Genomic DNA, 24643 nt, shown 5'->3' with positions numbered 1-24643 from the left:
AGTGTGCTGGTTTTTAAGATTTTGTTTTAGCAAAGTCCAATCTAGCCTTCATATTCTTGAGGCTGATGAGTGGCTTGCACCGTGCAGTGAACCCTCTGTATTTACTTTCATGCAGTCTTCTCTTTATGGTAGATTTGGAGATTGATATGCCTATATCCTGGAGAGTGTTGATCACTTGGTTGGCTGTTGTGAAGGGGTTTCTCTTCACCATGGTAATTATTCTGAGATCATCCACCACTGTTGTCTTCTGTGGGCGTCCAGTTATTTTTGCATTGTTAAGGTCACCAGTGCTTTCTTTCTTTCTTTCTCAGCATGTACCAAACTGTAGATTTTGCCACTCCTGATAGTGTAGCAATTTCTCTTATGTTTTTTGTTTTGTTTTCACAGATGAAGGATGGCTTGTATTACCTGCATGGAGAGCTTCTTTGACCACATGTTTACTTCTCAGCAAAATCTTGAAAATGCAAGCACCACACCTCAAATCAACTCCAGGCCTTTTATGTGCTTAATTTTAATGTGGGTACCCTCAAATGGAAGCTAAAAGTCTGGACTTTATGTCCATGTCCATTATAACTTGAATATGTTTTAGTAAATAGGTAAAAAAAAAAATGGTGTCAGTGTCCAAATATATATGAACCTAACTGTATGTATACAGTTCCTGGGTGTTAATGTCCTTCTCCTCAGCCAATTCAGCCCCCCTGGACTCAGGTGGCCTTGAGATGTAGGCATAGCGTGGGTTGCCAGCACCCGGGGCAAGCCAAATATTGCGCCCACCCCCCCCCTACCCCAGGCACGCCCCTTTTAACAGATACTGTAGTAGATCACTAGCAGTCCTATGTAACACCTCAGATAACACAGAGATAACTCTCTGAGTACAGATAATGTAGTAGATGGGTGTGAGGTCCCAGAATTCAGAACACAGTGTGAGCAAATATATATATATATTTGTGGGAAAAGAGTCAGTAAAACCTGGAATTTTTAGATTTACATCTGCAAACTTGTGAAGTGCTATCGGTACAGGGAGGAGGAGTTATCAGTGACTGACAGCTATCTCTGTATACACACTTATACACACAATGCCATCAATCACTGGTAACCCCTCCCTCCTGTACCAACGCTGTTAAATGAAGGGAGAAAAATCAGAGATATAAATGTATAAATTACAGGTTTTACGGAATCTTTTCCCACAAAAATATATCAATCTGCTCAGTTTCTTCTGCTCTATAACATGGTGCTGTCAGATTGTATTGCATTTTTGGGTGAAAGGTCCTCTTTAAGTGTTTATATGGGTGCAAGGCAGGACATGTAGTGTGTAATTGCTGGCATATGGTGCAGCCGTCAGTTACCAGACCAGATTTAACAGATTTTACAGTATAGTCTATCTTTAGCGTTGTGCAAAACAGTAGTTGTAGTAAACGCAAAATACAGTTCCAATACACAGTGCAATTGTTTCCACATAACGATGTATGGATTTAGGCCCCCTGCACACGAACGTGTGCACCCCGTGGTCGTGCTGCGGCCCGCAAAATGTGGGCCGCAATGCAGGAACACAGCCCGTTGGGCAGCCGCAGCGGATCGCGGACCCATTCACTTTAATGGGTCCGCAATCCGGCCGTTCTGCAAAAAGATAGGACATGTTCTATCTTTTTGCAGAACTGAAGTACGGGATGAAACCCCACGGAAGCACTCTATAGTGCTTCCGTAGGGTTACGTTCTGTAATTCCGTTCCGCATCTCCGGATTTGCAGACCCATTCAAGTGAATGGGTCCGCATCCGTGATGGGAAATGTCCACTGAATGGCACCCGTGTATTGCGGATCAGCAATGCGGTCTGCAATACGGCAATGGGAAGCACACGTTCGTGTGCAGGGGGCCTTAGGCAAAGATGGGAGTTATGACTCTCTTCTATCTCAATGGCGGGCAATTAAACTCTTGTAATGGTGGCTGTAATGTCAACTGAGGGATACAGGGTTTTAGAGATATGACTGGCCAGGTCATGTACCTGCGTGAAGGGTGTCTTAAAGGGCATCTGTCAGCAGATTTGTACTTGTGAAACTGGCTGACTTGTTACATAGGTACAAATCTGCTGACAGATGCCCTTTAACAGTGTTCCTCGCTGCTTAAGTCTTTGGTAACAGATTTATTTACTGACTTCAATGCTTGGCTTCAAAGTTGTCTAGTTCTCGTCTTCTGTAGATCGTGCACAGCTCTGTAGCTTTTTGGGCCTAAGAATGGAGAGGATAAATTACAGCTGTGGCTACTTTCACACTGGCGTTTCTGGGTCCGCTTGTGAGATCCGTTTCAGGGATCTCACAAGCGGCCCAAAACTGATCAGTTCAGCCCCAATGCATTCTGAATAGATAAGGATCAGTTCAGAATGCATCAGTTTGGCTGCGTTTGGTCTCCGTTCCGCTTTTGAGGAGGCAGTGTTTTGATGTCCGCCTGATGATGCAGAGCCAAACGGATCTGTCCTGGCTTACAATGTAAGTCAATGAGGACGGATCAGTTTACACTGACACAATATGGTGCAATTGAAAAAGGATCCGTCCCCCATTGACTTTCAATGTAAGTCAGGACGGATCCGTTTTGACTTAGACTTTTTTTTTTGAAAGAATAATGCGAATGGATCCGTTCTGAACAAATACAAGCATTTGTATTATCGGTGTGGATCCATCTGTGCAGATACAAGACGGATCCGCACCAAACGCAGGTGTAAAAGTAGCCTGTCTCTGTCTCTCTCTCTCTCTCTAAATTCCAATCTAGACTGACCTAAGGTTAGGGGTGGGGCCATCTCACACCTAACCTCCTACAAGGGCTGAGCAAGGACTGTTAAACCCGGCTGTGCCATCTATACATAGTTACACTGGGTACAACACATAACATAACATACCTAACAGTATATTACATAACAAACCATTTGCAAGTTCCCCCTTGCTCTGGGGTACTGCACTTCCACGGTAAGAAAAGCATCGATTATAGAGATGTTTTGAGATGCTTTGGCATGAGCATGGTTATAGAGTAAATTCATGCATGCAGATATAAAAAATTATTGATCATAGCAGAGAGAACTATAGGTTTAGCTTCACAGTCGCCCTCCTGCCTGCTCAAATGGTGCTTGATAAACATACAACATGTTTACCCGATCACTATGGACTTTCCAAGCCCAGCAGGCCCTGACATCTGCACAGGCCTGACCAGTACTAGGTTGCAGTATTGAGGAAATGAAAGTGAAAAGTAGAGCCCAGAAAATCATAAAATGTAATCTTAAAAATAGAAGTAGTTGACTAGAAGGATTGCAGGGCTCCAAAGTGCTGACAATTCAAATTTGGGAGTCATCTTTGCTAAGTAACAATTAGGTAAACATTTAGGTAATTTATGGCCAAACAAGGTGATCCATTCTAGTCCATGGTTACTTGTCAAAATGGAGAACTGCATTATACCAGAACTTGATAATTCTTCAGTTCAATAAGAATACCAATCTGATTTTGTTATGACACATCTGACATAATTATTGTACATTTTTGAACAACCCCTTGAAGGTGGACTCACACTTATCAGATTGATTGTAGAAATTCACATCACTTACTTTCATCTGAATGGAATTATTTTAGGGGTAAGCACACTAATTTCCACGTACCCCAGTTGATTGTGACTATTTGTCACAATGTGCCGTGCCCGCCTTACACCAGCATGTGTCCCGTAACATCACCTGTGCCCTGACCAATGCAGTTGCTGGAAAGGTCCACTTAACCACTGACATATGGACAAGTGCTTTCGGCCAGGGACGCTACATTTCCCTGACGGCACACTGGGTCAACATTGTGGAGGCCGGGAGCGAGTTGTACCTTGGGATGGCACAGGTGCTACCGACGCTAAGGATTGCGGGCCCTACTTCCATCAGGGTTTCCGCCACCATCTAAATTAGTAGCTCCAACCCCCACTTCTCCTCCTCTGCCTCCTCCTCCACTTCCACCTCAGAACGATCCTCTTGCAGCACCAGTCAGCCATTAGTCAGTAGCTGGAAGCAGTGTAGCACTGCAGTGGGGAAGCATCAACAGGCCGTGCTTAAGCTAATCTGCTTAGGTGACAAACAGCACATTGCCGCAGAGCTGTGGCAGGGGATAAGAGGCCATACTGAGCTGTGGCTCTCGTCACTCAACCTAGAACCAGGCATGGTTGTGTCTGATACTGGCCGTAACTTGGTGGCGGCTTTGGAGCTCGCAAGCTCACGCACATCCCATGCCTAGCCCACGTCTTCAACTTAGTGGTTCAACGGTTTCTCAAAACCTACCCCAATTTGCCTGAGCTACTGGTGAAGGTGTGCCCATTTCTGCAAGTCATCGACAGCTTCCGCCGGTCTGTCAACGCTGCAGCAGCGCTTACAATTGCCAGCCCACCGACTGTTGTGCGATGTGAGCACGCGCTGGAACTCGCGTGGAACTGCTTTGTGAACAGCAGAGGGCAGTAGTGGAATACCAGCTGCAACATGGGTGTCGCCTTTCGAGTCAGCTTCCGCTCTTCACAAGCGAGGAGTGGGCATGGATGTCTGACCTCTGTGAGGTTTTAAGAAACTTTGAGGAGTCAACACAGATGGTGAGCGGCGATAACGCTATTATCAGCGTCACCAACTCACTTCTGTGTCTACTCAAACGCTTGCTGCTCACAATTAAGGCCAACGCTTTGCATGTGGAAGAGGTGGAAATAGGGGAAGACATTACACAGGGTGATAGCCAGACCACCCTCAGTTCGTCTTCTCAGCGCAATTTGGATGATGATGATGATGAGGAGGAGGAGGAGCATGAGACGGTTGCCTCTGCCACAGAGTGTAGTACCCATGGAAGTTTAATTAAGTGTTCTTGCATGGCAAGACCACTTACTGTTATCTCACATATATAGTCTTATTATTATAGCCAAATTTACCACCCTAACTCCTCCCACCATTTTTACACTACATAGACAGTAATATACCGAGACGTGCGGATTGTTCCCGATTGGTGTGCTATTACTTTGTGGAATGTTTCGCTGAATGGGTCACGAAATATCGGCGTTTTTGAGGCGAAATTGGTCCCATAGGAATGAATGGCGGAATGTTCAAAACTAGAGTGGGAGCTGACAAAAGCTAGAGTGTGAGCTGAAAAATCAGGGCATGATTTCGAAACTGCCACCACTCCCTCATTTTCAAGCCCATCTACACAAATCTTATATCAAAACGTTCAGCTATCCCTGCTGCCACCAAAAACAGCTAAGCTATAGTCCTGATAGTTTTCACAATATGACCATTTGTTTGCAACTCACACCACTTATTGATATTCATTGAAACTCCACTGTAGCCACCTCATATTTGAAGGGTAATTTCTAAACTGCGACTGTGCCTTCATTTTTAATATTTCAGAGGCATACTACGCAACAATGTAGGTCTGGGTCATGTGATTCTCACAATATAAAGCTCTTCACTGTGGGATTTATAATTTTTAAACTACAACCTTTTGAAGATGGCAACCACCAGTGAAGTGAGCAAGTTGAAGCAGTTTGTTTTTAACCGCTCTTCTCTGCCCTTGCTGTAGAGTGAGTCGCCATAGTAACCCAGGTATGTGAGCAGTCAGCAGAGTGACAAAAGCTAGAGTGTGAACTGAAAAATCAGGACATGATTTCTAAACTGCCAACACTACCTCATTTTCAAGCCCACCTACACAAATCGGCTGCTAATGTTTTTTTATAAATGTATGTTTTAATGTAACTGTGAAGCCCTTTGGGCAACAACATTGCAATTAAATGTGCTATATAAGTAAATAAAAGTTGAAATGCATTTCTCACTCTATCTAGCTTGCCATGTGCACTTTTAACATTTGATCAATCAATTGGTTAGTGTAATGTTTACTATCTTTACTCACTCCAAACACTCCACACAGTTACTCTGCCCACTCCATAAAGTTACTCTGCCCAGTCCAACCTTTCCACAGTTACTCCAGCCACTCCAACCACACAACAGTTACTCAAGCCACTCCACCCAGTTACTCTGCCCACTCCACTTGTAGACTACTGGTGGAGGCAAGAACACTTCACACAATTTCCCCAGAAATTGTAGCTTTTGAATATGTTCAGCGTGGATGGGTAGAAGGAGGAGGAAGAGGATGAGGAGATTGAGAGTCATCCTGATGACGACAGCGAAGTCTTGCCTGTTGGGACTCTGGCACACATGGCTGACTTTATGTTAGGCTGCCCTCCCCATGACCCACGCGTTTTACTCATTTTGGACAACACCGATTACTGGTTATTCACTCTTCTCGACCCCCACTACAAAGACAACTTTTCATCTCTCATTCCTGTGGTGGAGAGGACGAGCAAAATGGTGCAATACCAGAAGGTCCTTGTGGAAAAATTGCTTCCAAAAATTTCCATCTGACAACGCTGGTGGCAGAGTACGTAGTTCCTTGGGCAACCGAGGAGGGGAGATGAGGGGAACACACAGCAGCTCCAACAGAGGCAAGGCAGCACTCTCCAAAGTCTGAGACAGTTTAATGACACCCCGCCAGCACCCTCACCCTGATGTGTGGCCTAGTGTCACAAGGAGGGCAAAATTTTGGAAGATGGTGAAGGAGTACGTAGCGGACTGTGTCAGCGTCCTTAATGATCCCTCTGTGCCTTAAAACTACTGGGTGTCCAAGCTGGACAAGTGGCACGAACTGGCGTTCTACGTCTTGGAGGTGCTGGCCTGCCCTGCCGTCAGTGTTTTGTCAGAGCGGGTATTTAGTGCTGCTGGGGGGCATAATAACTGATAAGTGCATCCGCCTGTCAACTGAAAATGCTGATAGGTTGACTCTTATAAAATGAACAAGGCCTGGATTGCCCCTGACTTCTCTACTCCACCAGAGGAAAGCGGCTGAACATAAACCACTTTAAATGATGGTTCTTATCTGCTGACACATTCTATGGTTCTATGTTTAAATGTTTTTTGTATAATGTACTGAATACACTGTATTTCCATGCCATACCACTTCCACCACAAAAAAGGGTATATGGTTCAATCTTCTTTTTCTCGTCGTCCTCCTCCTCCATCATATCAACATGCTTATTAATCTGCCCTCGCTCCTAATGTTGTAGAGGGTCAGCTCACCTGCAGGCCCTCGCATAATGTTTTAGAGCAGGCATCTCAAACTGCGGCCCTCCAGCTGTTGCAAACTACAACTCCCACAATGCCCTGCTGTAGGCTGATACCTGTAGGCTGTCCGGGCATGCTGGGAGTTGTAGTTTTGAAACAGCTGGAGGGCCGCAGTTTGAGATCCCTGTTTTAGAGGGTCAGCTCACCAGCAGGCCCTCACCTACAATCTTTTAGAGAGCCAACTCACCTGCAGGCCCTCGCATATAATGTTTTAGAGGGTCAGCTCACCAGCAGGCCCTCGTCCTCAATTTTTTAGAGGGTCAGCTCACCAGCAGGCCCTCGCATATGATGTTTCAGAGGGTCAGCTCACCTGCAGGCCCTCAACCATAATGTTTTACAGGGTCACCTCACCAGCAGGCCTTCACCTACAATCTTTTAGAGGGTCAGCTCACCTGCATGCCCTCGCATATAATGTTTTAGAGGGTCAGCTCACCTGCAGGCCCTCGCATATAATGTTTTAGAGGGTCAGCTCACCAGCAGGCCCTCACCTACAATCTTTTAGTGGGTCAGCTCACCTGTAGGCCCTTGCATATAATGTTTTTGAGGGTCAGCTCACCAGCAGTCCCTTGCCCATAATTTTTAGAGAGTCAGTTCACCAACAGGCCCTCGCCCATCATTTTTTGAATGGTTAGCTAAGCAGCAGGCACTCGCCCATAATTTTTTCAATGGTCAGCTCAGCAGTAGGCACTTGCCCATAATTTCTTCAATGCTCGGATCAGCAGCAGGCACTCGCCCCTAATGTTTTAGAGAGTAAGCTCTGCAGCAGACCCTCACCCCTAATGTTTTAGATGGTCAGCTCAGCAGCAGGCACTTGCCCATAATTTCTTCGATGCTCGGATCAGCAGCAGGCACTCGCTCCTAATGTTTTAAAGAGTAAGCTCTGCAGCAGACCCTCACCCCTAATGTTTTAGATGGTCAGCTCAGCAGCAGGCTTTCGCCAGTCATGTTTTAGAGGGTCACCAGCAGGCCTTGCTCCTAATGTTTTTAAGGGTCACCAGCAGGCCATCAATCATAATTTTTCAAGGGTGTATGATGCCATCCTTTATGTGTAATAAAGGGTGTATTGGAGTTCCGAGTTCCTTGTAAATTTTGGAAGCCCTTTCAGTGCATAGGCATTATGAGTGTAGGAATCCCACTACCTGAACAATTGTACCACAATGTGAATGAGGCCCTCCATTATGTGTTGTATCTGAGTGCCTCTTCCTTGTAATTTTTGGCAGCACTTGCACTTTATATATTCAAATAAATATACAGGAAAGAATGTTTCCTAACAATTTTTCCTCTGAAATCGATTATATTTTCGGTTTGGTGCGTATTATTGTCAGTCTGTAAAAGTGGAGTACTACTCGGACAACATCGTTCCCAGCAGCGACCTGGGAGTCAAAGATGCATCCAGACATCCTCCCCATGCTGTTCCCAAACCATTTCAGTGGTCTTTCCATCAATTTCTGAACTTTTCCTATGAACCAGACACCCTCCCCTCTTCAGAGCAGGGTGTGCCTGGTTTAATGCTTGGGTTCTCCTATTGACTTCCATTATGCTTGAGTGCTTCTGAGGTGTTTGACCCGAGCACCCGAACAACCAAGCACTTTTGTGCTAGATCAACACTATTGATGAGCCTTTCAGATTGGAGATTGAAACAATTAGGTGTGACAGATATGAACAATAAAAAATATCAGGAAGTACTTTTTCACAGCAATATAGTAACCCACAATGAGGAGATGCCTCTGAATGTTAAATTTCTCAGGTGTCCTGACATGAAGGCACTCAAAGTTTTTTTACATGCATATAAGGTAGCGAAAGCCCCTTGATGTATAGGTTCTAGCTTATCACCCCTTAGACTTCATTCACATGTTGCAGATTTGGTCAGTATTTTGAATCCAAAATCAGGTATGCACACAGAGTAGACGTACGATTAATTATATTTCTCTTGGGATTAGATCCAGTCTCAGCTTTGGTTTAGGAATATTGAAGAAACCTTCAATGTATGAATGAGGCCTTATACCTCTTCTAGTTATCTCCAGAAATGGTGAACAGGCAGCAATAATGGCTTTGTGTACAAAAAGTTGTTCCTGCCATTTGTTGGCAACAGGTTCACGTGAAACCTTCACAAGCCTCAGTTATTGAATTTGCCCAGTAGAGTTAAATATAACTGCAATTTGATATAATTGCTACTAGTAAAATCTAGCTGCCTGGTACTATAGTAGAAATTTGTCATGCGTTTCTACCTCCCCCTCCCTTCTCAGCTGTGGTTACAATAAGGAAGTCCCCATGTTACTGTTTCCTTTGCATCTCTACATTTAAAACAGGAAATAATGTAACACAGAGAACAAGAGAACTTAGGAAGAACATTCATTTGGGCTCCTGAACAAGTGCAGTATTTGTGAGCTGCACTGTCTGCGGGGTCCTGACTCTGCAGTGAGGACGATCAGAGGGAGGCCTCTGCAAATACTGCATTCCCACTTCCTGACATGTCTTTCTGCTGGTATCATGGGAACATCACTCGCTCCAAAGCAGAAGACCTGCTGTCACAGGCTGGCAAGGATGGCACTTTTCTTGTGCGAGATAGTGAATCTGTGTGTCGGGCATATGCTCTCTGTGTGCTGTAAGTGACACTCTACTCTTATTCTTCGTATTATTGTCCTTATATTTCTCAGCGCTGAGTATAACAGGAATCAACCCAAGTACAGAAAATGCATGATGGCTGATTATAAATACAATGCACATTGCTGTACGTTTAGGGTATTGTAACACGCGGCAGAAATTTCAGGAACCCAAAATGTATACCATGTATTTGAATGGCATTGTTTCTGCGGCATGTGCATTGATTTGTGCAAATTCACATTTGGTAAAATCAGCATTTTTGGAAAAAATCAAGTTGAATTTACAAACTTTTAGAATCGATTTGCTGATCTTTATAAGTAATACCTTAAAAAATGTCTTTGAATTGAATTCTGTACAGATTATGGTAGCGCTTAAAGAATAATAGGAAATAACGATATAGTCGGGTAACATCCAATATAGCCATCATTACATACATGTCTCCCAGCTTCCCATCGTGCATCCTACACGTCACCCATTACTTGTCACTTAACTTTTTTAGGCTCCTATAATGCAAATCTGGGTTGTTATGCAGTTCTACAAGAGAAGGGGAAGTTGCACTGCCCTTTTAGGAGGCTTTGGCTTCATTTAGACAGGAGATGTTCATGTCTGGGTGCTGTCTGAGTGAATCATGGACAGGACCTGGACAGGACCCGGACAGAACACTGACACATAATAGTCAATGGGCCTGTTCATGCATGTTATTTTCTACACAAAGCAAGTTGCAGCACACACCCAATGTTGAACTGGGGCTCCTTGGGCCCACCAGAGGAAATTATTCTCAGAGCCCATCCCCCATATCATCAATAAAGTCCAATAAGTTTTAAATCAAAGAAATAGACCCTAGTGGCAAGTGGGTGGCTGCAAAGGCATCTCCAAATCATTTTTCTCATGGACATTTGGGGCCCACTATGGAGGATCCTCTGGTGGCCCAGTCTGACTTTGCGTGCACTATTTTGGTCAGATTTTCCCACAAGACTAACCCATTCTATTGAATAGATATGCAAGAAAAAAACGGACTGCACACAGATGGTGTCCTGCTCAGTTTTAAAAAATTGCCAATTTTTTTCTGGCCGGTGCATGAGTAGAAAATGTGCGACGGACAGGGGTCCAACGAGGGGGCCGGGGTCCCTCCTTAGTGTTTTTTCTTTTTGTCGTGGCGCCAGTTGCATTGGAGCAACAAGGGATGGTGTTGGTGGTACCCAGGTGTAGGAATGCCAGAGTGGTGTAAAGGTAGCCTATAATGACCTGTGGCTGTAAACGCGTCACGGTGCTCCTACCTGGATATCCAGAACCCCAGGCGCTGTCGTCCGAAGCAGAGCAAGGGATAGTTGATGAAGGGGATGATGAAATAAAGCAAGTCCAGACTTGTGTTGGAGTTGATAACCGCTTTACTTGAATAAACTTTTATCAGGAAACAATCTTCCAACTTTATCTTGGTTACCAGCAGGCTTTGGCATTAATTCTGGCAGGCAAACACACTCAGCTCTGCCACATCTGTTGCTCTCTGAATCTGCTGTACTGACAGAATTAAATAGAAACTTTTCCTTTCTGCTGAACTTTACTTTCTGTAGTCTGGTCTGTCTTTATCCAGGGAACTTTACTCCTGGCTTGTGAGGCTTGCGGCTTTGGCCTCCATGTCCAGCAGAGCTTAGGGGTGCTCTGCTAGCTTGCACACAGCCTTCCCCTTACAGGGGGTAAGCTAGACTGCTTTTGGCAGGGCCCGTCCAGCAGGGATAAAAGCCTGCTTCCTTCCCCAAGCAGGGGGTACTCTAGACTGACTTTCACTAACTAAAACTACTCCCTCTCTAGAGAGGGCTAGAATAAAAGGAAGGCCTCCATTCTAGGCAAAATAGCTCTGCCAAGCTTGCTGCCACCTGCTGGTGAACCAGGTATACTACACTTGAACATAACAGTTACATGAAAAAGTAGATACACATTATACAGGACCTGGAAATTAATATACAGGTGAAACTCGAAAAATTTGAATATCGTGCAAAAGTCCATTTATTTCAGTAATGCAAATTAAAAGGCATTGCATTAATGCAGCTTAAAATTAGAATTTTGTGAAAAGGTTCAATATTCTAGGCTCAAAGTGTCACACTGTAGTCAGCTAATTAATTCATATTCCCTGAGAAAAGGGTACCTCAAAATTGTGACTTTGGGGTTTCATAAATTGTAAGCCATAGTCATCCAATTTATAACAAATAAAGGCTTGAAATATCTCGCTTTGCATGTAATGAGTCTATCTCATATGTTAGTTTCACCTTTTAAGTTGCATTACTGAAATAAATTAACTTTGCACGATATTCTAATTTTTCGAGTTTCACCTGTATATGATGACAGTAGATCAACCATAGAAGACAGTGGGGAGGTGTGGAAGGTGGTAATGCACCTCTGGGGTGTTACAAATGTTAGATTAAAAAACGTTGAACAACATGATGGTCAGTGTTTCATGTACAGGGTCCATTGTTGTTCTGCTTTGTGCCCTCTGTGTGTCTTCCATATTCCACGAGCAGTACTAGGCCAAATAGGGAATTTCCAGAGAATCTCCTACCAATGGTCAGTGAAAGCCACTCAATGACAGCCATGTCCTATCAGTGGTTTATACTAACCATAGACTTCAACGGGAGTGTTTGTTTTATCAGTCATTGCTGCTGGTTATTAATCATGGCTGCTGTATGGGGATGAATTCTACAATTGTATGTCTCCATACAGATTCATTGGGGGAGATTTAGCAAAAATGGGGTAATGGTTGCCAACAGTAACCAATCAGATTGATCATTTAATTTCCCAAAGGAGCTCTGAAAGATGGAATCCAATTGGTTGCTATGGGCAACTAAGCCAGTTCTCCTTTGCACCAATTTTGATAAATCTCTCCCATTGTCTGTTGGCAGCACATCCATGTTAACACAGGGTAGTCTGATGCTGCCAAATGCCAATTTTAGGTGTGATCACCTGACAAATGAGTGCTTGTTCACTGGGTGATCGGCAGCACCATTACATGGGGAAATTATCTGGAACAAATGTTCGTTCCCAATAATTGCCCTGATCCTTGGCCTGTGTCAATGGTCCTTAAAGGGGTATTCCTAGACTTACTATAAATGAACTATGCTCTGGATTGGTCATCAACATCAGATCAGTAAGGGCGGAAATCCTGGGACCCCCACTGATAATCTGTTAGGAGATTACCGTGACATGTTTCATGTGACATCATGGTACATCGATCACATGGCCTAATTGCAGCTCAGCCCCATTCAAGTTAATGGGGCTGAGCTAAAATACCAAGAATAGCCATTATACAGCGTACAGTGTTTGGAAAGCTGCTGAGAACGGGCAGCATTGACCAGAACTCTGGTGAGCGCAGTAGCTCCCAGAAACAGCTGATAGGCGGGTGTTCCCGGACTTGGACCCCAGCCCATGTGATAATGATGACCTATATTGAGGATAGACCATTATTATTTTTACGCAGACAACCCCTTTAAGTCTCAAGGATTTCTATCTATAGAAATAGATACATTATAGAGCATAGCATGATAATAATTCATTGTAAATTATGATTTTGGTTGGTATAAAACATTTTCTGAGACAGACCTTAGACGAAGATTATAGACATTGATAATTGATGTCTCCATACATGCTTCCTGTGTAAGTAGATGTAAGATACCACTCCATGGTTTTAGATACTTATTTTTTCATGTAGATTAGTTCACAAGCCTCCACAATTTTGCCCAAATTTCTGTGTTCCCCACCAATCAGACAGCAAGAAAGTAGTAAGATATTGTAAGTAATGGACTACAGCTAGCACCCAACCATAATGCTGCCAGTGTTATCCAATACATTCCAGAACTGTAAGGCCCCTTTCACACGGGCGAGATTTCAGCGCGGGAGCAATGCGTGAGGTGAAAGCATTGCACCCGCACTGAATCTGGACCTATTCATTTCTATGGGGCTGTGCACATGAGCGGTGATTTTCACGCATCACTTGTGCGTTGCGTGAAAATCGCAGCATGCTCCTCTTTGTGCGTTTTTCACGTAACGCAGGCCCCATAGTAATGAATGGGGTTGCGTGAAAATCGCAAGCATCCGCAAGCAAGTGCGGATGCGGTGCGATTTTCACGCACGGTTGCTAGGTGACGATCGGGATGGGGACCCGATCATTATTATTTTCCCTTGTAACATGGTTATAAGGGAAAATAATAGCATTCTGAATACAGAATGCATAGTACAATAGGGCTGGAGGGGTTAAAAAAAATAATAATAATTTAACTCACCTTAATCCACTTGTTCGCGGAGCCGGCATCTCTTCTGTCTTCTTTTGTGAGGAATAGGACATTTAATGACGTCACTATGTTCATCACATGGTCCGTCACATGATCCATCATTATGGTAAAAGATCATGTGACGGACCATGTGATGAGCGTAGTGACATCATCAAAGGTCCTATTCCTCACAAAAGAAGACAAAAGAGAAGCCGGCTGCGTGAACAAGTGGATTAAGGTGAGTTAAAAAAATATTTAACCCCTCCAGTCCTATTGTACTATGCATTCTGTATTCAGAATGCTATTATTTTCCCTTATAACCATGTTATAAGGGAAAATAATACAATCTACACAACCTGGGTACCACATTCAGTTTTTATCACGCGCGTGCAAAACGCATTGCACCCGAACAACGGAACCCAATCGCAGTCAAAACTGACTGCAATTGCATACCTACTCGCGCAGGTTTGCCGCAATGCACCGGGACACACCCGGAGCTAATCCGGACACGCTCGTCTGCAAGGGGCCTAAGGGTTACATAGCATCATAAATGAATATAATGCTTTGTGACTCCCGGCAGCGATGGGAGGTCAGGCCGGGTGCTGCGATGCACACTCGCTGCGGGAGGAACGCTTGTCTGCAAGGGGCCTAACTCTTCTTAAACTACAACTCCCAACATACTCCATTCACTTGTATGGGAGCTTAAGAACAACTTTCCAAGTCTATAGGGGAGATTTATCAAACTGGTGTAAAGTAGAACTGGCTTAGTTGCCCATAGCAACCAATCAGATTCCACCTTTCATTTTTCACAGCATTGGAAAATGAAAGGTGGAATCTGATTTACACCAGTTTGATAAATCTCCCTCTATATGTTGAGATCCCTAGTCTCACAACAGCTGAAGTGGTTATGGATGCTGACTCGTGTATTAGGTCATATGGGTGACTCTACAAGCCACAGCCACTAAGTAAGAGCAGCTCCTACTATGTCAGACCCAGTCTAGGTATGTACAGATGTAGCAATCCTCATCTTGATTCTTAACGAGTTAAAGGGGTTATCCCTTATTAATGTAAAAAATGCTGTAGTAAATGACAACCTTTTTCTAGCAAAGCTAGTACCAGTCCTGGGCCTTCCATGAATACAGAGATTTCCCCATTCATTGCTCCAATTGCTCTGCTAGATTTATTTCAATCTGGCAGTTTAGGGTGTGTCCTTTCTCACAGGTGTGACCTTTCTGCTGCAACTGGTGGCAGTTGAAGGATGAAACTGAGGGCTCTTTCACACCTGCGTTATGGTCTTCCGGCATAGAGTTCCGTCGTCGGGGCTCTATGCCGGAAGAATCCTGATCAGTTTTATCCTAATGCATTCTGAATGGAGTGAAATCCGTTCAGGATGCATCAGGATGTCTTCAGTTCCGGAACGGAACGTTTTTTGGCCGGAGAAAATAGCGCAGCATGCTGCGCTTTTTGCTCCGGCCAAAAAAACTGAAGACTTGCCGCAAGGCCGGATCCGGAATGAATGCCCATTGAAAGGCATTGATCCGGATCCGGCCTTAAGCTAAACGTCGTTTCGGCGCATTGCCGGATCCGACGTTTAGCTTTTTCTGAATGGTTACCATGGCTGCCGGGACGCTAAAGTCCTGGCAGCCATGGTAAAGTGTAGCGGGGAGCGGGGAAGCAGCATACTTACCATCCGTGCGGCTCCCGGGGCGCTCCAGAGTGACGTCAGGGCGCCCCAGGCGCATGGATGACGTGATCGCATGGCACGTCATCCATGCGCATGGGGCGCTCTGACGTCATTCTGGAGCGCCCCGGGAGCCGCATGGACTGTAAGTATACCGCTCCCCCGCTCCCCGCTCCTACTATGGCAACCAGGACTTTAATAGCGTCCTGGCTACCATAGTAACACTGAACGCATTTTGAAGACGGATCCGTCTTCAAATGCTTTCAGTACACTTGCGTTTTTCCGGATCCGGCGTGTAATTCCGGCAAGTGGTGTACACGCCGGATCCGGACAACGCTAGAGTAAAAGAGGCCTGAGCATGTGCTTCCATCTCAGTGATCAGGACAGAATAGTTTGAAAAACAGAAAACAGCAGGTGGCGCTATACAGATGGATTTCATTGAATAACTCAGTAGCCATAATACATTTTTATTGACATGCAATTACAAAAGTATTCAGATCCAGGGGCTGGTTTGAAAACTGTAGAACATTTTTTGTGGGACAACCCCTTTAAGTAAACAATAACAAGAAATGTAAAGCTATTTTTTTTCAATGGCTTTCCTGTTGCTTTTCTCGCGCATTATCATGCTGCAATGTCATATCACACCCAAGTTTAGAACTGCTACATCTGTATTAGGCCAGGTTAACATCTGGAATACGGTCACTGTATCTGGCATACATGTTGGCTTTCAGCCGCACAAAAAATGCTATATGCAACATTTTTTTGTCCAGCCGAAAGTTGGCACAGTGGTATGTGGCTATGCCAGATACTGTAAACTCTGGCAGTCGGTTCCCTGCCAGACAGCGCAAATGTGAACCCAGCCTTACAAGGTTATCCATTGATTTAACATCATGCTCCCCCCTACAATGGGGGTTATTTATAAAAAAAATAGTCTTTTGCACACCAGCCTTTTAGGTGCAATGGTGTTTAAAAAGTCACAAGCCTACAGTTTGCAACTTTTTTGCGCTAGTTTCTGGTATAGAGAGTTATAGTAAATGACCCCCAATGTGTATAGAACCTAAAGAAGTCTGGACTGTGCAGAACAACTCCACATTTTGTAAACTCCTCATAAAGTTTCTGGATCAACAATGTAGCTGACATTTCTACTGCACACGAGTAGAAAGCTCTAAAACTAGTCACGTAGATCAGTCCCATTCGGTCAGGTGGAAGAATGCCTCCTTGATCAAGATGGTCAGAATGACATGTGTGTCCTCTAAGGAACCAGTGTTAATGAGCGGAAACTGGATAGTGTAGGTATATACCATGGATACTGCATAATGGTACTACTTGTGTTTTCAGATACCAGAAGTGTGTGTACACCTATAGGATTTTACAGAACAATGAAAAGCAGCTTTCCGTGCAGGTAGGTTCCAATTACTGTGCATTCATGTACTAAGCTTTTTATATGAAAAATGAGACTACAAGCATCTGGGCACACGGTCGGGTATCTGGATACCAAACCTAAAGTGATTTCAACAGAAAGGAGAAGTCCTTTATACTTCCTCTCCTTTTATGATCCAATCCTGGTTTAGGCTTTAAAAACTGCTTCAAGAAACCTGATCGTGTGGCTGTCGCCTAATTCTATTCTCAAGGCTTAAAGGAACATTGCAGAAAACTCATACACTCTCCAAGATCTACTATGAGTTAGGGCTCATGCACACGGCCATTGCCGGGCCGTGGCCGTATTGCGGGCCGCATACAGGGGGTCCGTAATACATGGGCATCGGCCGTGTGCACCCCACACTACGGATCGCGGACTCACTTAAATGGGTCCACAATCACGGAGATGCAGAACGAAGGAACGAAACGAAGCCCACGGAAGCACTACGGAGTGCTTCCGTAGGTTTTCTGTCGTGCCTTCGCACCGTAAAAAAGTAGTGCATGCACTACTTTTTTGCGGTGCGGACTGTCGGATGCAGATCGCGAACGCCATTCAAGTGAATGGGTCCGCGATCTGCATGCAACTGCCCCACGGTCGGTGCCCATGCATTGCGGACCGCAATTTGCAGTCCACAGCACAGGCCCGGCCAGCACACAGTCGTGTGCATGAGCCCTTTGATGGAAGACACATAAACAGGGGGGAATGGTCTTCAATATCAGATCGTCAGGGATCTGAATCCCAGGACCACCTGCCAATCAGCTGTTAGAAGATGCTCCATGAGCACCGCGTCCTCTTCCGAGGCCATGTGACATCACCGTACATGTGGCCTTGTTACAGCACAGCCCCACTGAAATGAATGGGACTGAGCTGCAATACCAAGCACAGCCGCTATACAATGTACAGCGCTGCCGAAAGCTGCTGGGAACCGGCCGCACTCATCAGAACTCCAGTGAGTGCCGCAGTTCCCTGAAACAGCTGATCGGCGGGGGTGCCGAGACTCAGACCTCTGCCGATCTGATAATGATGACCTATCCTGCAGAATATAAAGTCAGTGATACAGTCCTAACCTCAGTATCTGAGGAAAGGGATTTAGGGGTCATTATTTCAGAAGACTTAAAGGTAGGCAGACAATGTCACATAGCAGCAGAATGCTTGGGTGTATAGGGAGAGGCATTACCAGTAGAAAGAGGGAGGTGCTCATGCCGCTCTACAGAGCACTAGTGAGACCTCATTTGGAGTATTGTGCTCAGTACTGGAGACCATATCTCCAGAAGGATATTGATACTTTGGAGAGAGTTCAGAGAAGAGCTACTAAACTAGTACATGGATTGCAGGATAAAACTTACCAGGAAAGATTAAAGGACCTTAACATGTATAGCTTGGAAGAAAGACGAGACAGAGGGGATATGATAGAAACTTTTAAATACATAAAGGGAATCAACAAGGTAAAAGAGGAGAGAATATTTAAAAGAAGAAAAACTGCTACAAGAGGACATAGTTTTAAATTAGAGGGGCAAAGGTTTAAAAGTAATATCAGGAAGTATTACTTTACTGAGAGAGTAGTGGATGCATGGAATAGCCTTCCTGCAGAAGTGGTAGCTGCAAATACAGTGAAGGAGTTTAAGCATGCATGGGATAGGCATAAGGCCATCCTTCATATAAGATAGGGCCAGGGGATATCCATAGTATTTAGTATATTGGGCAGACTAGATGGGCCAAATGGTTCTTATCTGCCGACACAGTCTATGTTTCATCATTATAATTTCCTGCATAGCCCCTTTTGAAGTGTAATTTTTTGATTATGAACACTGCATAAAGGGCTTTTTACAAGGGCCAGTTATCAGCCGATCCCGGGCCTGTGTAAGGACGCCTCCACTCCCTGCAGATTTTGATGCAGAATTTTAAGCAACTAAAAATGAGTTCCATTCACCTGACTGGGGCTTGCAGAAATCTATGTGTATGCTGAAATAAACAAAACTGAAACTGAACGTTGCTGAATATGTGTGTTTTTTCTGCATGGATTCCTGCGTGGAAAAACCTGCAGCATAGTACAGTGTCAGCAAAGTGTATGAGATTCCATAAATCCGACGTGTACACTTTGCAGATTTTGTCTGTGTGGAAATTGACGTACCGTGCGGATTTCCAAATGTGCCGCATGTCAATTATGTTTGTGGTTTTAGCTTTTTCCAAATGAAGGGTGAGATCTGTGGCAAAACTGTATCTAATCCGCACCAAAATCTGCAATTAGAAATTTTGGTGCAGATATGGAGCAGATACACACTGCAAGGAAATTAGTGAAATCCACAGCTTGTCAATATATGCAGCGGATTCCTCTAGCGGATTCCACAGTTTCCACTGGAGAGGGTGAAATCTGCTGGCTTTTCCACAAAAAAACTGCATGTAATACATGTAATGTTTTTCATGTGTTTTTTTCCGCTTTATTTTCAGTCACTTTTGAACTTATCCTTAGGTCTCATGCAAACCGTGGATCCGCAAAAAACGGAAGCCGCCCGTGTTGCCTTCCACAATTGGCGGAACGGAATGGGCGCCGGCAATATAAATGCCTATTCTTGTCCGCAAAGCGCGGACAAGTATAGGGCATGTTATATTTTTTTAGCGGGGCCGCGGAACAGAGCCACGGATGCGGACAGCGCACCAAGTGCAGTCCGCATCTTTTGCAGCCCCATTGAAGTGAATGGGTCCGCATCCGAGCCGCCAAAACGGCGGCTCAGATGCGGACCCAAACAACGGTCGTGTGCATGAGGCCTAAGGGTGCCTTCACACGTTCTCATGTGTTTTTTCCGTACAGAAAAACTGCAGCGTAATACAGTACCAGCGAAATGAATGAGATCTGCCAAATCTCATGCACACATTGCATATTTTGTAAGAGTGGAAATTGACCTGCCGTGCAGATTTTAAAATATGCAGCATGTCAATTGTTTGTGCGATTTCACACTTTTATTTACAGGGGTTTTGCCCAAAGACTTCAAAGGGGTTGTTAACATAAACAGAAAATAAACACCAAAATCTGGAACAAAAACACATTAAAACAAACAAAAAATGCATACGATTCACGATAAATAGTCCAGATTTATGTGCAGTTTTTAATGTGGTTTTCATGTGGATTTTCTGAATGTAAATATGCTCCATGTGCAGGTAGCCAAAGGACCACCATTCAATTATATGATTGAACGGCACAGAAATCTGTGTTTTACGGTCTGCAAATTGTGGATCCGCAAAAAAAAAAAAGATTGACTTCTGTATGCCATCCATTTTTTGGGCGGATCCATTGTAACAATGCCTAAAACGGACAAGAATAGGACATGTTCTATTTTTTTTGCGGGGCTACGGAATGGACATACTGATGCGGACAGCACACGGTGTGCTGTCCGCATTTTTTGCTGACCCATTGAAATGAATGGGTCCGCATCCGATCCGGAAAAAAAACCGGAACGGACACAGAAACAAACAACATTTGTGTGCATGTAGCCTAAAGGGCATCTGCCAGCAGATTTGTACCCATGACACTGGCTGACCTGTTATATGTGCACTTGGCCCCATGTTCATATGTGCCCGCATTGCTGAGAAATATTTGTTATATTTGTTTTTATATATGCAAATGAGACTCTAGGAGCAACGGGGGCGTTGTCATTACACCTAGAGGCTCTGCTCTCTCTGCAACTGTGCCATCTAATATGGGTTGAAACATCATTGCAAAATAGAACAATACTGTGGCTATAATTCCAAATGTATTCTTATTCTAAAACTGGCTATGAATAATTCTAGAATATATGAAATCAAAATTGCAAACATGAGTGAAAAAAAAAATTCTAAGCCTTTCAAAATGGAGATGCTTATGCAGGGTTGAATTTTTCAGGGCCCCATCTGCAGTTCTTGTAGCAGAGTCTCTCGCTGCTGGGTTATGTCATAGTGTCATTACATGAATCACTTGCTTTGTAAATATGGCTGTTCAGGAACTTAACGGATCTTAGTGAGAACAAAGTTGACATCAGCTTTATAGGCTTTGATTAATCCATGCTGCTTGTCGGGAAAGATATTGAGAGGCCTCTGTGTTAGGCCTCATGCACATGGCCGTTGTTTGGGTCCGCTGTTTTGGCAGCTCGGATGCGGACCCATTCACTTCAATGGGGCCGCAAAAGATGTGGACAGCACTCCGTGTGCTGTCCGCATCCTTTGCTCCATTCCATGGCCCCGTCAAAAAAATATAGCAGGTCCTATTCTTGTCCGTTTTGCGGACAAGAATAGGCATGTCTACAATGGGCCACCCGTTCCGTTTTACAAATTGCGGAAGGCACACGGGCGGCTTCCTTTCTTACGGACCGCAAAAAATGGCACAGTCGTGTGCATGAGGCCTAATCATGACATATTTTCCAGGACGCCTCATCTTTATGACTTTGCTGTCTTGCTATCATACACCCTCATACAGGGGATGCACTAACATGTTACTATGCGTGCAAGAGTAGCAAGAGTCACGGTAAAGATGGCCTGTCTGATCTTCTGACTAGTAAAAGTATTGTATTCCCATGAAAAAACAATTCCGGAGAAGCTTTCCTTAGAATTCTGCATTGTGCCGTTCCCCTGTTGCTCCCCCTAGAAGTGTATATTTCCAGGTGGAATCACAGAGGAATGCAGATGAAGAATTAGTGCTATATGCAGAATGTAAATATTTATTAATGAATATATGTGGAACTCCAGCACCAATTGAAGTGTAATACAAAGTCTGTCACGGATATGGGGTATGTTCAAACCCCAACAAAAAAGTCAGCCCACTTATACGAAAAAATGAGAAAAACAATATCTCATATTAATATTAATTACCATATATTGCTCAAGTAAGCACATGCCTATGGCAAAAAAAAACTATACAAATGCCTATGAAAAACTGTCAGACCGCATGAAATCAAAAAAAATCTTTATTTGGAAAATTCATATAAATAATATATTTAAAAACAAGTGCAGGGAAATGGGAACTTCGACCGGGAGAGGACACAATGGCAACAATTCATAATTGTCCAAAAATTGAAAACCTTAATAAAGTGCAAGTGCAGAAGATACAGCAGAAGTCTATATGTAGGACAGAATCAGTTACCCATAATGTGCCTCCCATACAGCGCAGGGCAAGGAAGAGTATCAGAGCATGAAATGCTTCGATGCTCACATCAGAGGGGCTGAGTGGGGGAAGAAGGGGATATGTCTGGGTTCAGCTCTGAACCTGGACAACCCTTTTAATGGTAACATATATAGAAGCAGAAGATTAACTCCCACCTCCTCTCATTAGTAGAGACATAGTCACACGTTAAGGGCTCACGCCCACGAACGTAAGGTTTTTCCTCCATGGCTGTGACGCTCTCCGCTGTGATTGGATCGTGGCACAACCAGAGAGAAGGAGGCGCCTATTGATAAACCCTGGCGACTCCTCCTCCCTGTTCTGATGCTTAGTATTAGCATACTTAGTGTGAAAACTTCAGGAGGGCGCAGCGGGGCGTAGGGGCGACGTTTAAAAAAAAAAAAAACTGGATGGCAGTACCAGCGGGGGTTACCCCGCAAGTACAGGTATTTAGCTCCTATAGGTAAAACAGATGAAAGGTCCTCTTTAATGTGAGCATCCAGAATGCTTCATGTTCCAGTAAAAAGCGCTTTTTATTGCCCCCCCCCCCCCCCCATACTCCTCGGTAGTGTTTTAATTTTTTCAATACCCGCTACCTGTAATGTTAAGTTTTTTCCCCATAAAAATCACGAAAATGCTTTGAAGCTCCAGATATATTGCGTTCATCTTTTCTGCTGGAGTTATTAATATGCTCCAGTATGCATGTTTTTAATCATATGCTTGTGCTGCCTTTGTATATCTAGTCGCACAGTGTGCACGCAGTCATATATGTATATATATAAAGTCACTATTACAGTTGATATAATCCGTAATTTGGTAGTGTATCATTTGACTTGAATCACTGAAGCTTTTGATAGGTTTGGGAAATAAACACATCCTGCATGGGTTCCGCACCTATAGAAGACTGTGCAGTGTAACCATGTTCTGGTATTTTGCAGTGCTCTCCGCACATTAGATGCTACGAGCTCTCCCACTGTAGGGGCTTTTCTATTTGCCACCCTACAGCCCTTGGATAGAGAAGAGGCAAGTTTCTCATCCTCATGCAGTATAGGCAAGTATTTAAGAATTATTTGCCAGATACTGGAAAATTGGGTTCTGTACTGTAAATCCAAAAAGTTGGCGTTAAATCAATTTGATTTTAATTTGTAGATTTTTTTGTTTAATATTTTTGTCTTCAGTTTGGATATCCATATTGGAATTTAGTGTGTTTAATCCCGGATTAGGAAACAGTAAAGTAAAATGTCAGATTTTAAAGGGATTCTGTCACCTGCTTTTACCATTTTAAGCTGTCACCATCGCTATGTTCACTAAAGTACCTTATCTCCAGCAGTCTTCTTTTTACTTTATTTCGTTTTGTCATTTTGATATAAAAGAGCTTTTTATGATATGCTAATGAGGCCCCAAGGTGCCCAGAGGGGCGTTTTTTTCACTCTCCGGTGCCCAGTGACGCCCCCCTGCAGTGCCCAAGAACTCCTCCTGATCCTCAAATAACCTCCCACAGCCCCAGCAAACGGTTCCGCCCCCTCCCCACATCATCGTCTACCTTCTAGAAATGCCCCGTCCTTCTTCCTGTAGGCGGCCAGAAAACTCGCGCAGGCGCAGTACCGCCGGCGGCCTGCGCGATCATCAACCTCCTCAGGGCAACAGCTCTCAGGTTACATCACTGGGCTCAGCGCATGCCCAGTGAGACTTTTGAGGCTGTTGCCCTGAGGAGCTTGATGATCGTGCAGGTCGCAGACGGTACTGCACCTGCGCAAGTTTTCTGGCCGCCAACAGGAAGAAGGACGGGGCATTTCTATAAGGTAGACTATGACGTGGGGAGGGGGCGGGACCGTTTGCCGAGCTGTGGGAGGTTATTTGAGGATCAGGAGGCGTTCTTGGGCACTGCAGGAGGGGCGTCACTGGGCACCGGAGAAGGAAAAAAACTCTTTTATATCAAAATGACAAAACGAAATAAAGTAAAAAGAAGACTGCTGGAAATAAGGTACTTTAGTGAACATAGCGATGGTGACAGCTTAAAATGGTAAAAGCAGGTGACAGAATCCCTTTAAGGACCTTGTGCCACGCCTGATTGAACATCCATGTGGGATAACCCCATTTCTTCAACCTTTGTTTAATCTTAATGCTCTCTTGTGTGCACACGGCCTTACTGCTACAGTTACAGCTATGTTTTGCTCTTATTAGTTCACCTACAGGTCTTGCTTTCAGAGTGTACTGTGGGTGTCGTGATTTGTTTTGGCATGGAGAATAGTGTTTCCCGATATTTCCTTTCTATACGTGGAGGAGGCAATAAATAAACTGTTCACCCCTAACAATTTCAAATCCAAGAATGATATCTCTTTGTTTGTAAAATTAAATCATTTTTATGTTGTTGTTTTTCACTCCCTGCGTTT

At 44.2% G+C, this 24643-nt stretch overlaps 1 protein-coding gene across 2 annotated transcripts in view; it reads left to right on the top strand.

The window, feature by feature from the left end:
- Positions 1-9503: 9503 nt before the first annotated feature.
- INPP5D (inositol polyphosphate-5-phosphatase D) overlaps positions 9504-24643 on the top strand; it is a 243841-nt gene continuing 228701 nt past the window's right edge. For both annotated transcript variants that reach the window (XM_044290546.1, XM_044290545.1), the window contains exons 1-2: positions 9504-9763; positions 17041-17104. In XM_044290546.1, coding sequence (XP_044146481.1) covers positions 9630-9763; positions 17041-17104 — 198 coding nt within the window. In that variant the 5' untranslated portion in view covers positions 9504-9629. The remainder of the gene's footprint in view (positions 9764-17040; positions 17105-24643) is intronic.

This window comes from Bufo gargarizans, chromosome 4, assembly GCF_014858855.1.
Source record: "Bufo gargarizans isolate SCDJY-AF-19 chromosome 4, ASM1485885v1, whole genome shotgun sequence".
NCBI lineage: Eukaryota > Metazoa > Chordata > Amphibia > Anura > Bufonidae > Bufo > Bufo gargarizans.
The sequence above is the reverse complement of the archived record's forward strand: the minus strand, read 5'-3'. Positions and strand labels throughout refer to the sequence as shown.